General features: G+C 35.1%; 1 protein-coding gene across 1 annotated transcript; it reads right to left on the reverse strand.

Moving 5' to 3' along the window:
- Positions 1-12,924: 12,924 nt before the first annotated feature.
- Positions 12,925-16,372, reverse strand: LOC149200703 (uncharacterized). The gene has a single exon (XM_089399623.1). The coding sequence runs from the start codon at positions 15,877-15,879 to the stop codon at positions 12,961-12,963; it is 2,919 nt and encodes a 972-aa protein (XP_089255749.1). The 5' UTR covers positions 15,880-16,372; the 3' UTR covers positions 12,925-12,960.
- Positions 16,373-16,603: the final 231 nt, after the last annotated feature.

Here is a 16,603-nt window from a genome sequence, read left to right on the forward strand (position 1 = left end):
TAAGCAAGGGTAAAGGCTGGGTAGTAGAGCAATGAGTATACATTTACCTTGTATTAATTATGCAATTTTATTCCAACCTACTTTTTTATTTCTACTTACATTGTCTTCTTCCTTCCGTGTTGTATTTTCTATCTTTTTGTAAAAAAAAATTACTATGCAAGATTTTAATTAAGATTTTGCTATTGTTGGAGGTTTTTATTTGTGAGCTTCTTTATAAATAAAGACAATATGTTAATTTTTTTTGTATGGTTTGTTATCAATAATTTAATTTTGATGGCAGTTAATCAGACATTTGTTTATGGAATCGATATGTGAATGGGATTGAATTATTATTTTTTTTGTAAGTAAATACAAAAAGTGGAATCTTGGGAGCCACTTTGGAGCTCAACATATGTTGGGCTTGAAAATGGCCTTTAGAGCCAGAAAACAATGGCGTTGTAAAGCCGTACAGTAGTGGGTGTGTTGGAAAAGTCAAGTGAACGTACAGAGACAGATGGCGTGAGTGGGTAAAGAATGGATGGAAACTGCACATGGTGTAGGGTGAAGAAAGTGGTGCTCTTGAGTGTCCTTGACTAGTTTTGTCTCCTTGCATTGAGCATAGGAATGTTCCCCTCCCAGGAACTAGAATGTATAATTTTTCGACACTCATTCTTTCCACTGTACTATAGCATTATTTTATTCTTTTTCAAGCTTCATATAAAAGAAAAAAGACAAAAAATAAATAAATTATATATTCCAAAAAGAGCGGGAATGGGACATTATTTCCATATTTGATGGCAGCTAGAGTCAGTTGTGTCGCCCTTGAACAAAGCGCTAAAAAATAGGTCTTTCCTCCATCAGGATGGGCTTTAGTTTGACTTAGGAGAGCTTTAACCTTGTGATTGAGTCAGTACTCCTCTGATTGGTTACCTCTTCCAATCATATGGAGAGTTTGCTTATGCCTCTTGCATGAAAAACTTATACAAAGTTATCATATGTTGTCATATAGTCACAGTTGAGTAGTGTTTTTGTTCAAGGGAAGTAAACTTGAGACAGCCTCTCTGCAGTGTCTCTTGACCTATTTTTTAGTTGGCCATCCCTAGTTGTCAGCGTCATATTCGTTATCACATCAGTTTTATTGGTCCTTTGCTCGTGCCGGTTTGGTAAGGTCCCCATTGACTTCTTGCCAGCGGGTCTTGCTCTTATCGACTACGACAAATTTCTCTGAGGGCAGATCTAGAGCTGCACCCTAGCCCTATTCTCATTATTGATAGGTCACCTTGCACTCAACATCGATCAGTATCATGGGTCTTTGACTGAGTGGTTTCCCTTGTGTTCGACAACAGCTTTCATTATCACACATTGGGATTCGTGCAGTACCTTGGTTTCCATTTGACCCTATTGGTGGATTCCTCGCCTCTATTTCAGCTTTCATTATTGGTTGGTTCAAAGGGTTTCTATTGTGCGCTAGCCACATCTTGTGTATGCCAGAAATGTGCTTCGGTTGGGTTACTACATCTTTTTGCGTATGATTCCTTCCACATTATTGGCCTATGGGTTACACTCACGCTAGATTGATGAAGGATGCCTTAATGCCTTCCTTCTAGCATATATTTTCCCATCGACTTCAGCTCATTGCTCTGGCAAAGAGATCTAGAGTCCATTTGGCAGTACCTTAGGGTTTGCGGTCATTAGTGGTAGATTCCTTCGCTATTGAGAGTGGGAAAACATCATTGTCTCCTGATTGATAGATTCTTTCAAGTGTTCGACTACAACTTATTTGTTCACACTTGTCATATTTTATTGGGTACCTTGACTCTCATCATCATTATCGGTGAGTAGCCTTGCGTTTGTTAACAATATATATCAATGACCGGTAATCAAACGATTTCTCACGGGGTTGACTTCAGATCATTCATTCCCATTGTGTAGAAATGTACCACGGCGGTCGGTGATGACCTCGGGTTTGCATCAGCATGTCTTGGTTCACTTGTCAGTTGCTCCTGTTTCTACTAGTTGACACCATTTACCTTATATGTTGCAGTTCCTTACAACATCATCTTATATGTTAGCACCCAAGTTGCGTTGTAGTACCATTTATTCCATCATGTTCACTTGGTACTATTTGGATCATTGATCAGCTCTATATGTGATATTTAGGTATGTACTTTCTTGATTATGATCAGATGATCCATTATGTATTTTCAGTTCCTTTATACTTGTATGCATATTGGATCTGATTTTGTACTTGACATAGGGACATGCTTTACTATTTCTAAGCATGGGTATGCCAGCCTCAGACATTAGTTTCTTTCCAATCTCTTTTGATGGCTTGGTAGACTGAATTCTAGTGAACTCCTTCTCAGTCTCGACATGATTCCTTCTATACACTTAATACTTTTCGACCATCATGTACCCCTTCTGACCTCATATATTAGGGGGCATCTGTTATAGCACCATTTACCACTCTTGGTAGATCTGATGCTCTGATTATGGCCTAGGGAAACCTTTCCTTCCATACTTGGTCCAAAATCTTAAAAATAGTGTTTTATTCCCTATATGCTACTTTTCCCTGTGATAAAAGCGTGTACACACAGGTCAGCAGATACCCAACCCACATACATATGTTAAAACACTTAAAAACATTAAATTTCCTTAATTTTGGGAAGAATTCATGGGTTTTACTTGTTACTCACCTCCTATTGCCAGTGGCCCAATTGTTTCCCAACCGAAAAAACTAATTTGGAGAAGTATAAATAAACCTCCATGGGAAGGCCTTAAGGGAGAAGAGAGGAGATATTGATACTATAGTGAGATTATCCCTGATTGAGTTTGATGAATCCCTGTGCCTCCTGCACTCCCTAAAGCTTCAGGAAACTCTTGTTTCCTTGTAATAGATATCCTTCATCTTGCTTGACATATCCTTGTATTGGTGATGGAAGCCGGGAAAGGACGGATCCAGAGGACAGTTCTGCTTGGAGCTGGAGAAGGACTCAGGTTGTATTTCTCCACTTTACTTGTAGCTAACTTCAATAAAAGGAATGTTATTCTATTTCCGATATTAAATGTGTTTATGCATCAAGTTATGTTGTAATTTTTTTATGAATCTTATATTGATGTATAATTGGTCATTCATTTATATGGTTTAAGGTTAAGATCATGAACATGCTTTATGTTTCTACTGCTGTATATGTTCCATTTGAATAATTTTCAGGTTTCAAGAACATCAGGAGAAGCTGAGGATTTGCACCCTCCAGGATCTACCGAAACGTAGGACATCTGCGTAAGGACACTCCTACACAGTTCAGTAGAATAAACATTTATATTGATTTCCTGAGCATTTCTTGTTGTGGTTTTCCTTCTGCTTTGTTGGGGTTCTCAATCCAAAGCCCTAGCATGGTCTCACCCGCAACACCTATCTAAAGGGTTTACAGCCTCAGTTCTATACTAATCTCTTCAAGTCTAGAATATTGTACTCGTTTGGAGAAGTATTGAAAACCGGCAAAAGGGATCAGATCTATTTCCAAAATTATTACAAGACTATCATTAGATCTTTATCTACAACACTGAAAGAAGACGTATATTCGAAGGCTTGTTGTAGCACCTACAGGATCGCCCTAACCATAAATCAAGGCTAAAATCAACTTTATTATTCAAGTTGTGGAACATTGAAAAGGATCAAGTGATGTAAGAAGCATCAAGCATATTGCACCAAGTAACCTTGAAGATCATATTAAAAAACAAGATTGGATCAAATACCTCAAGGATGAAATTAGAACAGTAAGAGGCATCTTGAAGAATCCTTTTCAACAAACATGGAGGACTAAGGTAAGCAATCCTTGAGGTATGTATAATTGTTTTTATTATATAATTATCTAATCCTTATTATATTAGGGTTTTGAAACCTCTTTTTTTGGTTCTAGGTTTTGTAATATTGAAAAAGTTGTTGGCATCCAAGTTCTTGTAAAACCTAGTTGATTGAGAAACTCTAACCCTAATTTCTTTTGCTCCCTCATAGAAGCCCTAGTTTTGGTTTCTAGGGTTTGTAGGTAGTCTAAGTAGAAATTAAAAGCCCTAGTAAGTATAGAATTGAATTTGAAACCCTAGAATTGATATCTTAGGGTTTGGAGTTTGTTAGATCATATTCTTGTACTTGTATACTTTTGGTACTTGTCAAGTAAATATTGCAGATACATATAGAAATGTTGATATATAAATAGTAAGAAAGGAGTCCTTCAAGTAGAATCTTCCACATTCTCATAAAATATAAGTATTATTTTTTATTACCTGTATATTTATCTTTCTCTTTGTTACTTGATCATTATCCTTTCCTTGGAAGGACTAAACTTGCAGGTATAAGGATTATGGCTAGATTCAGAGGGATATTTCAGAGGAAAGTCTTGTATCATGAAAGAAGCCTTGTTGTAGAAGAAACCCTACAAGGTTTGTGAAAGGAACAACTCAAGGAATGTTTAAAGACTTGTCGCAGATATTCTTCATATAAGAACGCACAATCGTTTTAATTATTACTAGTTTTTTGGGGTTTGTTGTTGTTGTCTAGGTTTTATGATGAAACCCTAGATATTTAGGGTTTGATGACAAAACCCTTGTAATTTTTAAACCTAGGAATGAAACGCTAGGTGTATATGCTTCCATATGATTGAAACCCTAACTTGGTTGAGTTGTTGCATATCTTTGATAATTATATATAAGGTTTACATCAAAAACCTAATAGAAATTGATATAAGTCTCTCAGGAATGATAATGAAACCCTAGAAGTAATAATGCTTTCACTATGATTGAAATAAATTATTGATATCTAAAGTTTAGTTTTGATGATGGAATATAGGGTTTGCGACAAAAAACCTAGCAAAGGTTGTTGTGAGAAGTCTAGGATATGAAAATGTAACCCTAGTCGATTGCTTCTCTTTTTTCTATCTAAGTTTAGAATTTGATATTTAGAGTTCAAAGTTTTTTTGGTAACCCTAGATGCTCTCTCTATTATAATTTGATAATCTTCGTTTGACTTTTCATCCTCCTATATATTTCTTCTTGGTTGTACTTGTTGATGAATATTTGCAGGTACATAGTCTTCAAGAAATGGAAGATGCTTACCACATACTTGATGAAATTATGATGATGTTGAGAATGATGAAAATAGGGAGTTGTAAGAATCTTGACAGCATTGAAGTGTACCTTGATGATTAATAGATGACCTTGTTTCCATGTGAGAATGAATGATGTTCCAAAAGGTTGAAAGTTATCTAATGATATGATGATAAAGCATGTGTGGCTAAGTTGTTGATGGATTTATCCCCTAGTAGAGAAGAAGCTCATATAAAGAAAGTGTATAACTCCCCAGTTAAGAGGGAGGGAATATTGTAACAGCTATAGTAAAGACCCTGGATAAAGAGTGAGATCAAAGAAAGGCTAAAGCACTAGAGATGGTAATTCATGAGTTGTATTCATGATTAATAAATTTGTGATTGATGAAGTTGTGAACAAGGATTGGATGTTTTGGAAAAGTGTTGAGGTTGAGTTTGGTGTTTTTGGAGAAGTTGAAGAAGAAAATTTTCATGAAAATATGATGACCTTAGTAACATCAGAATAGTTGAAGACCCCAAAGTTTTTTGCTAGCATACAAGAACATATAAAATAGAAGTTTGATATTGGTTCGGGTCGTGAAGCTATTGTATGTGCCAAAAAAAGAACAAGTAGTAGATGTGTTGATGAAATATCTTCCCAACAAGAAGTTAGTTTATTTTAGGAGCATACTCAGATTGGTGGATATCACTAATTTGGTTGAGAGGAGAGATGAAGTACCATAAAACTGCCTGTATGATGGTACTTGGGAGGATAACATGGCCTAGTTAATATTGAGATCTCAGTTGACGTCTAGATCCCAGAGGGAGGTTATCGTGTGGAGCTCAGGTTTAGTATTGATACCTGGATCCCTGTAAGGGTTGGTGTCAAGGCATGGAGAACTAGATGGTATCCATATCTTGTTGGATGGATACCATTGTTGTAGCTTGATGGTACTTATAGTGGAAATTTCCTAGATGACACCTTAGTCTGTGTTGAGAGGATACCTTGGCAGTGATGGTATCCCAAGCATTACGTATGTTATTGTACTCTTTTTAAGAACATTTCAAATTGAGATCAACCTAGTACCAGTTGAACAATTATGAATACCTCCCTAGTTAAGAGGGAGTATTGAGAAATGTAACTAGTATCAGTCTTCATAATTGTATTTTGGTCATGATGTAATATATTTGTCAAAAGAAAGAAAAATGAAAATTTATTTATAAACATGGGTTTCATGCTTTATGTATTTTTGTTTCTAGTTCAAGCCTCCATTGAAGGCTTATAGGGTTGATTCATAAGTTATTTTCGATGTCTAGACCCTTCTTGGGCTCTCTATGTCAAAGAAAGAAAAATAAATGTGTATCAAAATGTATCTATTTCCTCCTCCTCCAAGTCATCTTCCTCATCAAGCAACTCAACTTCCTCACCAAGAAATTTAGCTCCATTAAAGATGATTCGACCCCACAAGAGGTTATATATAAGCAGAGATTTCGACTTAGTATGACATCAATATCGTGAAGTAATTCAATCTAAAATTTAAGGAAGAAGTTGGAATACTTCCACCCAGATAATAATTAAAATCGATGCTGAGTTGTTCCAACTCGATCAGGTGACCAAAGTCTACTGGTATGGTCCCATTGAAGTTGTACTAATCACTTCAAGTCTAGAATATTGTACTCGTTTGGAGAAGTATTGAAAACCGGAAAAGGGACCAAATATATTTCCAAAAGTAGTACAAGATTATCATTAAATCTTTATCTATAACAATGAAAGAAGATGTCTATTTGAAGACTTGTAGTAGCACCTACAGAATCGCCCTAACCATAAATCAAGGATAAAATCAACTTTAAGATTGGAAAAAATACCTCAAGGATGAAATTAGACTAGTAAGAGGCATCTTAAAGAATCCTTTGCAAGAGACATGGAGGACTAAGGTAAGCAATCCTTGAGGTACGTATAATTGCTTTTATTATATAATTATCTAATCCTTATTATATTAGGGTTTTGAAATATCTTTTTTTGGTTCTAGGGTTTGTAATATTGAAAAATTGTTGGCATCCAAGTTATTGTAAAACCTAGTTGATTGAGAAACCCTAACCCTATTTTCTTTTGTTCCCTCATAAAAGCCCTAGTTTTGGTTTCTAGGGTTTGTAGGTAGTCTAAGGAGAAATTAAAATCCCTAGTAAGTATAGAATTGAATTTGAAACCCTAGAATTGATATCTTAGGGTTTGGAGTTTGTTAGATCATACTCTTGTACTTGTATACTTTTGGTACTTGTCAATTAAATATTGCAGATACATATAGAAATGTTGATATATAAATAGTAAGAAAGGAGTCCTTCAAGTAGAATCTTACACATTGTCATAAAATATAAGTATTATTTTTTATTTCGCATATTTTTAGCTTTATCTTTGTTACTTGATCATTATCCTTTCCTTGGAAGGACTAAACTTGCAGGTATAAGGATTATGGCTCGATTCAGAGGGAGATTTCAGGGGAAAGTCTTGTATCATGAAAGAAGCCTTGTTGCAGAAGAAACCCTAGAAGGTTTGTGAAAGGAACAACTCAAGGAATGTTTAAAGACTTGTGGCAGATATTCTTCATATAAGAACGCACAATCGTTTTACTTATTACTAACTTTCATGTCTAAGGTTTCACTATAAATATTCTTATGTTGTTGAAGATAATTGACCTTTAGATCAAATCAATCCTTGTCATACTATCTATCCTTTGTTAACTTTGGTAAAACCATAATATTTAGGGTTCAATATAAAACTCTCTCCTACTTAGGGTTTGTTGATAAAATCTAGAACATATAATGAAATCCTAATCTCTTGATGTTTAAGATTTGTTAATATAAAACCCTAGTTTTTTGGGGTTTGTTGTTGTTGTCTATGTTTTATGATGAAACCCTAGATTTTTAGGGTTTGATGAATTAGGGTTTATGACAAAACCCTTGTAATTGTTAAACCTAAGAATGAAACACTAGGTGTATATGATTCCATATGATTGAAACCCTAACTTGGTTGAGTTGTTGCATATCTTTTATAATTATATATAAGGTTTATGTCAAAACCCTAATAGAAATTGATATAAGTATCTCGGGAAAGATAGTAAAACCCTAGATGTAATAATGCTTTCACTATGATTGAAATAAATTATTGATATCTAAAGTTTAGTTTTGATGATGAAATCTAGGGTTTGTGACAAAAACCCTAGCAAAGGTTGTTGTGAGAAGTCTAGGATATGAAAATGTAACCCTAGTCGATTGCTTCTATTTTTCTATCTAAGTTTAGAATTTGATATTTAGAATTCAAAGTTTTTTGGCAACCCTAGGTGCTCTCTCTATTATAATTTGATAATCTTAATTTGACTTTTCATGCTCCTATATATTTATTCTTGGTTGTACTTGTTGATGAAGATTTGCAGGTACATAGTCTTCAAGATATGGAAGATGCTTACCACATACTTGATGAATTGATGATGATGTTGAGCATGATGAAAATAGGGATTTGTAAGAATATTGATAGCATTAAAGTGTACATTGATGATTAATAGATGACCTTGTTTCCATGTGAGAAGGAATGATCTTCCGAAAGGTTGAAAGTTACCTAATGATATGATGATAAACCATGTGTGGCTGAGTTGTTGATGGATTTATCTCGTAGTAGAGAAGAAAATCAGATAAAGAAAGTGTATAACTCCCCAGTTAAGAGGGAGGGAATATTGTAACAACTATAATAAAGACCTTGGAGAAAGAGTGAGATCAAAGAAAGGTTAAAGCACTACAGATGGTAATTCATGAGTTGTATTCATGATTAATAAATTTTTGATTGATGAAGTTGTGAACAAGAATTGGATTTTTTGGAAAAGTGTTGAGGCTGAGTTTGGTGTTGTTGGATAAGTTGAAGAAGAAATATTTCATGAAAATACGATGACCTAAGTAACATCAAAATAGTGGAAGACCCCAAAGTTTTGTGGTAGCATACAAGAACATATACAATATAATTTTGATATTGGTTGGGGTCGTGAAGCCATTGTACGTGCCAAAAAATGAACAAGTAGTTGATGTGTTGATGAAATCTCTTCCGAACAAGAAGTTAGTTTATTTTGGGAGCATGCTCAGAATGATGGATATCAGTAATTTGGTTGAGAGGAGAGATGAAGTACCATAAAACTGCCTATATGATGGTACTTGTGAGGATAGCATGGCCTGGTTAATATTGAGATCTCAGTTGACGTCTAGATCCTAGAGGGAGGGTATCGTGTGGAGCTCAGGTTTAGTATTGATACTTGGATCCCTGTAAGGGTTGGTGTCAAGGCATGGAGGACTAGATGGTATCTATATCTTGTTGGATGGATACCATTGTTGTAGCCTGATGGTACCTATAGAGGCAATTTCCTAGATGACACCTTAGTCTATGTTGAGAGGATACCTTGGTAGTGTTGGTATCCCAAGCATTATGTATGTTGTTGTACTCTTTCTAAGAACATTTGAAATTGAGATCAACCTAGTACCAGTTGAACAATTATGAATACCTCCCTAGTTAAGAGGTAGTGTTGAGAAATGTAACTAGTATCGGTCTTCATAATTGTATTCGGTCATGATGTAATATATTTGTCAAAAGAAAGAAAAATTAAAATTTATTGTAAAAAAAAATTATTTATAAGCATGGGTTTCATGCTTTATGTATTTTTGTTTCTAGTTAAAGCCTCCAATGAAGGCTTATAGGGTTGATTCATAAGTTATTGTCGATGTCTAGACCATTCTTGGGCTCTCTATGTTAAAGAAAGAAAAATATATGTGTATCAAAATGTATCTATTTCCTCCTCCACCAAGTCATCTTCCTCATCAAGCAACTCAGCTTCCTCATCAAGCAAGTTGGATCCATTAAAGATGATTTGACCCCACAAAAGGTTATTTATAAGCAGATATTTAGACCTAGTATGACATCAATCTCGTGAAGTAATTAAATCTGCAATTTAAGGAAGAAAGAAGTGTGAAATGCTTAGAAAGGAAGGTCTACTCCATTACAAGAATAAACAAGGCTAGCGAAGTGGAAGAGGATTAAAATTTATTCTTGGTCTATCCACATGTGTGGAATGACTAAAGAAAATGTGTGAAGTTATAGGACTAAAGATATAGGTTGAGAACTTTAGAAGTTGCAGAAGAGGACGAAACTCCATTTGACTTGGATATTGGAGATGCATTCGTGTTGACTTTTGAGATATTGACTAGTATTCTGTGGAAGTTGAGTTGGTGGATTGGAGGAGATCATACTATTAGTCAAAAGGTCTTGGTTGTCTCATTTCTTTTGGTTCCTGAAGAAAATAAGAGATTTGTTTGAGTTTTCCTCTCTAGAGAGGTTTTAGCCTTGACTTATAGCCTACATTTGGTGTGTATTTTCCTTTGATGATCTTCATGTTTTGGTATTTGTTTGATGATGAAGAACATAATAATAATAAGCAAAAGAAGAATTTAATCAATTAAGTAAAAGAATGACACAAGCAACTATCAACATAAGAGAAATCAACATCATTGACCACCCTAAGAATATGTATTGCAAAATCTCATTGTTATGCGTGTTTGTCTCTATACATAATTTGTTCAAATGCGGTTTTTCCAAAAAGAAAAAATATATATTTTTAACAGTTTTCTTATTTGTTATATATAGGAAGAGAGTTGTTCCAAAAAGAAAAAAATATATATATTATTTTTTTTTTCTTATTTGTTATATATATATATATATATATATATATATATATATATATATATATAAGGTTGTGATGAACATGAAAATCCCAAGTTATATTCATTAGAGGGTATTTAAACTCAAGTTATTTTTAATAATATTTCTCTTCAATCACTCCAGAATATTCTGAAATATGTTAAAAAAGGTCTACTCCATTACAAGAATAAACAAGGCTAGTGAAGTGGAAGAGGATTAAAATTTATTCTTGATCTATCCACATGTGTGGAATGACTAAAGAAAATGTGTGAAGTTATAGGACTAAAGATATAGGCCGAGAACTTCAGAAGTTGCAGAAGAGGCCGAAACTCCATTTGACTTGGATATTGGAGATGCATTCATGTTGACTTTTGAGATATTGACTAGTATTCTGTGGAAGTTGAGTTGGTGGATTGGAGGAGATCATACTATTAGTCAAAAGTCTTGATTGTCTCATTTCTTTTGGTTCCTGAAGAAAATAAGAGATTTGTTTGAGTTTTCCTCTCTAGAGAGGTTTTAGCCTTGACTTATAGCCTACATTTGGTGTGTATTTTCCTTTGATGATCTTCATGTTTTGGTATTTGTTTGATGATGAAGAACATAATAATAATAAGCAAAAGAAGAATTTAATCAATTAAGTAAAAGAATGACACAAGCAACTATCAACATAAGAGAAATCAACATCATTGACCACCCTAAGAATATGTATTGCAAAATCTCATTGTTATGCACGTGTTTGTCTCTATACATAATTTGTTCAAATGCAGTTTTTCCAAAAAGAAAAAAAATATATTGTTAACATTTTTCTTATTTGTTATATATATAGGAAGAGAGTTGTTCCAAAAAGAAAAAAATATATATATTATTTTTTTTTCTTATTTGTTATATATATATAAGGTTGTGATGAACATGAAAATCCCAAGTTATATTCATTAGAGTGTATTTAAACTCAAGTTATTTTTAATAATATTTCTCTTCAATCGCTCTAGAATATTCTGAAATATGTTAAAAATGAGTCATATATTCTCAACAATGTGATTAACATCTTTTACCGAAAGTCATTACATCGAACTCAATTAGGAAAATATCAAGCAAATCCTTCTCATATTGCACTATTGATCTGTCTCTATGCAGAGATCATGTCTATCTGAAAATCAAAACAAATCACTGTAATTAGGATATTCCTTTCCATCTTGTTTTTCATCATACCAATATTTTTAAAATTATTCCATTGCATTGTTAATCCCTGCGCAAGGGTAAACACTGGTTTATAGAGCAATGAATACACATTTACCTAAAACCTACTTTTTTATTTCTACTTACATTTTCTTCTTCCTTCCGTGTTGTATTTTTTATCTTTTTAAAAAAAATTACTGTGCAAGATTTTAATTAAGATTTTGTTATTATTTGTGAGCTTCTTTATAAATAAAGACAATATGTTAATTTTTTTGTGCGGTTTGTTATCAATAATTTAATTTTGATGGCAGTTAATCAGACATTTGTTTATGGAATCGATATGTGAATGGGATTGAATTATTAATTTTTTTTTGTAAGTGAAAAACATTTTGTAAGTAAATACAAAAGGTGGAATCCTGGGAGCCACTTTGGAGCTCAGCATATGTGGGTGTCGCGTTGTAAGCCGTACAGTAACGGGTGTGTTGGAAAAGTCAAGTGAACGTACAAAGACAGATGGCGTGAGTGGTAAAGAATGGATGGAAACTGCGCATGGTGTAGGGTGAAGAAAGTGGTGCTCTTGAGTCACTGAGTTGGACGATAATAGGGAAACATAAATATATACTTAAAGTATATATATTTCATTTCTTATCCAAAAAAATTAAACCATATTATATTTAATAATATAAACATTTATATATAACATCAACATGACAACGATTTTGTGTTTTATAAGTATTATTTTGTATTATGAAATGATAATTATTTTTCTTTTAAATTGGAAAAATTTAAATATCTAATTTTATATGTATTATGATTTGCACAATAATTTAATTGTGGAAGATTTTTTTCTTGCTTATTAGTTACAATTTTGTCTTTTTTATTTTCTATTTTAACAGACACGCATATATATCTCATAATAGCACATAACAACACATGGTACTAGTTCCTTTTATTCATGTTTTGATGTAATGATATACAATGTCTTACTTACTATGTAGGGAGTCTATACACTCCATAAAAGACTTGTGGCTTTTTTGGGGTTAAAGCTAACACCCAAAACCTAGCTTTCTCCCACAATATGAACATAGCAACAACTCCCCCAAATCCAATCCCTGTTCCTATACTCAATGCTAACAATGACATATTTTCATTTACACGACTCCACCATCCCACTTTAACATGAGGATTATTGCTAGTATTATTACCCTCTATCATAGGGTTTTCCTTTTGATTACTACATCGATCTATAGGACACCCCCATAAGCATTTATTACTTTGAAATGAAGCCACATCAAAAGTTGAAAATTGTGTCCCTGTTGGAATTGGCCCGCATAAGCTGTTACATGAAACATCTAGTACCCGCAAAAAATGTAAGTTAGAGAGTTCTTGAGGAATTTTTCCACTCAAATTATTTTTGGCCAAGTCCAACACCTCCAAAGCAGATATGTTACTAAGAGATGTAGGTATTGACCCTTCAAATTGGTTCCCAGACAGATTTAGCCATCGGATGCTGCTCATACTCCCTATGCTTGCAGGTATTTCTCCTACAAGATTGTTGTTAGACAAATCAAAGAAAGTGTTTTCCACATAAAGGGATAATGAATATCGAGATGGAAGAAAAGCTGCGATAAATATTGCATATGTTCCTCCAAGTAAAGATACATTGGGTGCAAATCCCCTAAGTCTCTCAAGGTGAAATGGGATTCTTCCACTCAATTTATTATTAGATAAATCCAAATAACTCAACATTGTGAGATTTGTAATCCATTTAGGAATATCACCATGGATATTATTATAGCTAATATTTAGCATCACCAAGTTATGGAATAATGCATAGTGATTAGACAATTCCCCGGTCAACCTATTTGCACTTAAATCTAGCCATTGTAGAGAAGTGTAATTGCCAAAGCTCTTAGGAATTGGTCCCTCTATACTATTTTGAGATAGATCTAAAATGATCAATGAAACTAGACCAATAATAATATTAGGAATAGGGCAATAAATATTGTTATTGTTTATGTGCAAAGCCTTAAGAGATTTTAATTGACCTATACTATATGGGATGGCCGTTAAATTATTTGAATTTAAATTTAGGAGTTGGATTGAAGGAAGATTTCCTAAATCCTTTGGAATTTCACCACTAAAATTATTATTTTGCAATGTCATAACTCTAAGATTGCTCAAATTACCCAATTGAAATGGTATGCTCCCAAACAATTTGTTTTCTTCTAAACTAAGTTCCTCTAACTTATGCAACAACCCCAATTCATTTGGTATTTTACCGTCCAAAATATTATCAAATAAATGCATGGACGTAAGTGCAGTGCAATTGCCCAAATGCATAGGGATGTGACCATTTAAATAATTGTTGTGGAGATGAAGAGAATATAGGTTTCTTAAGTAACCCAAAGTCGAAGGTATTGGACCACTAAAATGGTTAGATGAAAGGTCAAGAGAACCTAGGTTTCTTAAGTAACCCAAAGTCGAAGGTATTGGACCACTAAAATGGTTAGATGAAAGGTCAAGGTCAGACAGGTTCATGTAGGTTAAGGTGGAAAGGAGAGGACCACTGAAATTGTTATATGAGAGGACAAGAATAGACAGGCTTCTCAGCGAACCCAAGGTGAAAGGGAGTGCACCACTGAAATTGTTAGATGAGAGGTCAAGATAAGACAGGCTTCTCAGCGAACCCAAGGTGGAAGGGAGTGCACCACTGAAATTGTTAGATGAGAGGTCAAGATAAGACAGGCTTCTCAGCGAACCCAAGGTGGAAGGGAGTGCACCACTGAAATTGTTCTCCCCCAGGTCAAGAGAAGACAGGTTTCTCATGTAGGTTAAGGTGGAAGGGAAAGGACCACTGAAATTGTTACCTGAAATAGACAACTCACTGAGAGATGTGCAGTTGCTCAAAGAAGTTGGAATACTTCCACCCAGCTGATTATAACCGATGTTGAGCTCTTCCAACTCGATCAGGCGACCAAAGTCTGCTGGTATGGTCCCTGTGAAGCTGTTTCCTGAAAGGTCGATCCATTTGAGGCGTGTCCAATTACACAGTGCTTTTGGAATAGATCCAGATCCTCCCAGGTACTGATTGTAGCCAAGATCAAGCATCCTCAGCGCTTTAAGCTGCCCGAATTCAGCTGGAATTCCTCCTGTAAAATTGTTACCTGAAATGGATAATGTACGGAGAGATGTGCAGTTGCTCAAAGAAGTTGGAATACTTCCACCCAGATAATAATTCCAACCCATGCTGAGCTCTTCCAACTCGATCAGGCGACCAAAGTCTGCTGGTATGGTCCCTGTGAAGTTGCTCGATGAAAGGTCGATCCTTCTGAGGCGTGTGCAATTACAGAGTGCTTTTGGAATAGATCCTCCGAGGTACCAATTTTCGCTAAGATCAAGTACTCTTAGCGCTTGAAGCTGCCCGAATCCCGGTGGAATCACTCCTGTAAAATAATTAAAGGAGAGATCCAGCGTGTGCAATAAGGAGAGGTTGGCCAGAAATGGGGAAAGGGTACCCTTCAATGCGTAATCCTCATCGAATCCGTGTGTATTAGGAAGTATTACAGCGACAACTCTTCCAGTGTGTTTCCTGCAGGTAATACCATGCCAGGAGCACACCTTCAGTGAGTTCTCCGCTGTCCAGCTGGACAGCTTTCCAGATGGATCCGATTTGATGTGTCTTTTAAAAGCCAGAAGAGCTTCAATATCCCTTTTCTCGTGACGGTCCATTGATGATCGGAATTTGTCACTTTTCTCGTTCAGCACAGCACGTCCATTAAAAGCAAATTCATCAGAAGAAGAAGCAGAATCATTACTCAAATTAAGAGCTGCTGCACTTACAGTTAGAGTGGCGAGCATGAATAGGAAGCACGGTAGCATCACAATAACAACGCCTTTAGAATCCATTTCTCCGTCTCAGAAACTCAAAACGCCTTTAGGATGAATAGTGAGTTGTGTTGGTAGACATATGTACATATTTATAAGGAGAGGAGAACGGCTCTCACAGCAATAACACGGAAGGAAGGGATAGAGAAATCGCCTGCTGGGCTTGCCGTATAGAGAGGGGTGAAGGAAGAAGTTGCGGCATTGACTGCTGGTCTTGCAGCGATAAACGCGGAAATTGCCGTATAGAGCGGGCGGAATAGAAAGACCTATTGGGTGGGGCCGTAAAAAACGCGGAAAGTGCCGTATAGAGCGGGAAAAGACAATGGCGTGTGGCTAAAAAGTTGACTGAAACGATGAGAGATGCCATTCGAGAAAATGCAAAAGAAAGTGGAAAGGGAGAGGAGAGATGCCATTCGAGAAAAGACAACGATGAGAGATACCATTCGAGAAAATGCGAAAGAAAGTGGAAAGATAAACGCCGTATTGAGCGGGAGAGGAGAGGGTTGAAGGAAGTTGCGGTATTGACTCCACGTATTGACTCCGTGGTGAGTGACCAATCACGAGAAAATGCGATGAGTAAGTTCGAAGAAAGTGGACACTAAAACATTTTATAATAACAATCTTTTTACAATAAAACCATCCGTTTAATATGATAAATGGATGGATGAGCATGTATATATATTCAGTTCAGTTCAAAAAAATTACAAGAGTAAGTGGTGATGTGTCTTTATTTGTTCCTTTCAAA

Source organism: Pinus tabuliformis, chromosome 2_1 (assembly GCF_031772625.1).
Source record: "Pinus tabuliformis cultivar Carrire ecotype Pingquan chromosome 2_1, CPIR1, whole genome shotgun sequence".
Taxonomy (NCBI): Eukaryota; Viridiplantae; Streptophyta; class Pinopsida; order Pinales; family Pinaceae; genus Pinus; species Pinus tabuliformis.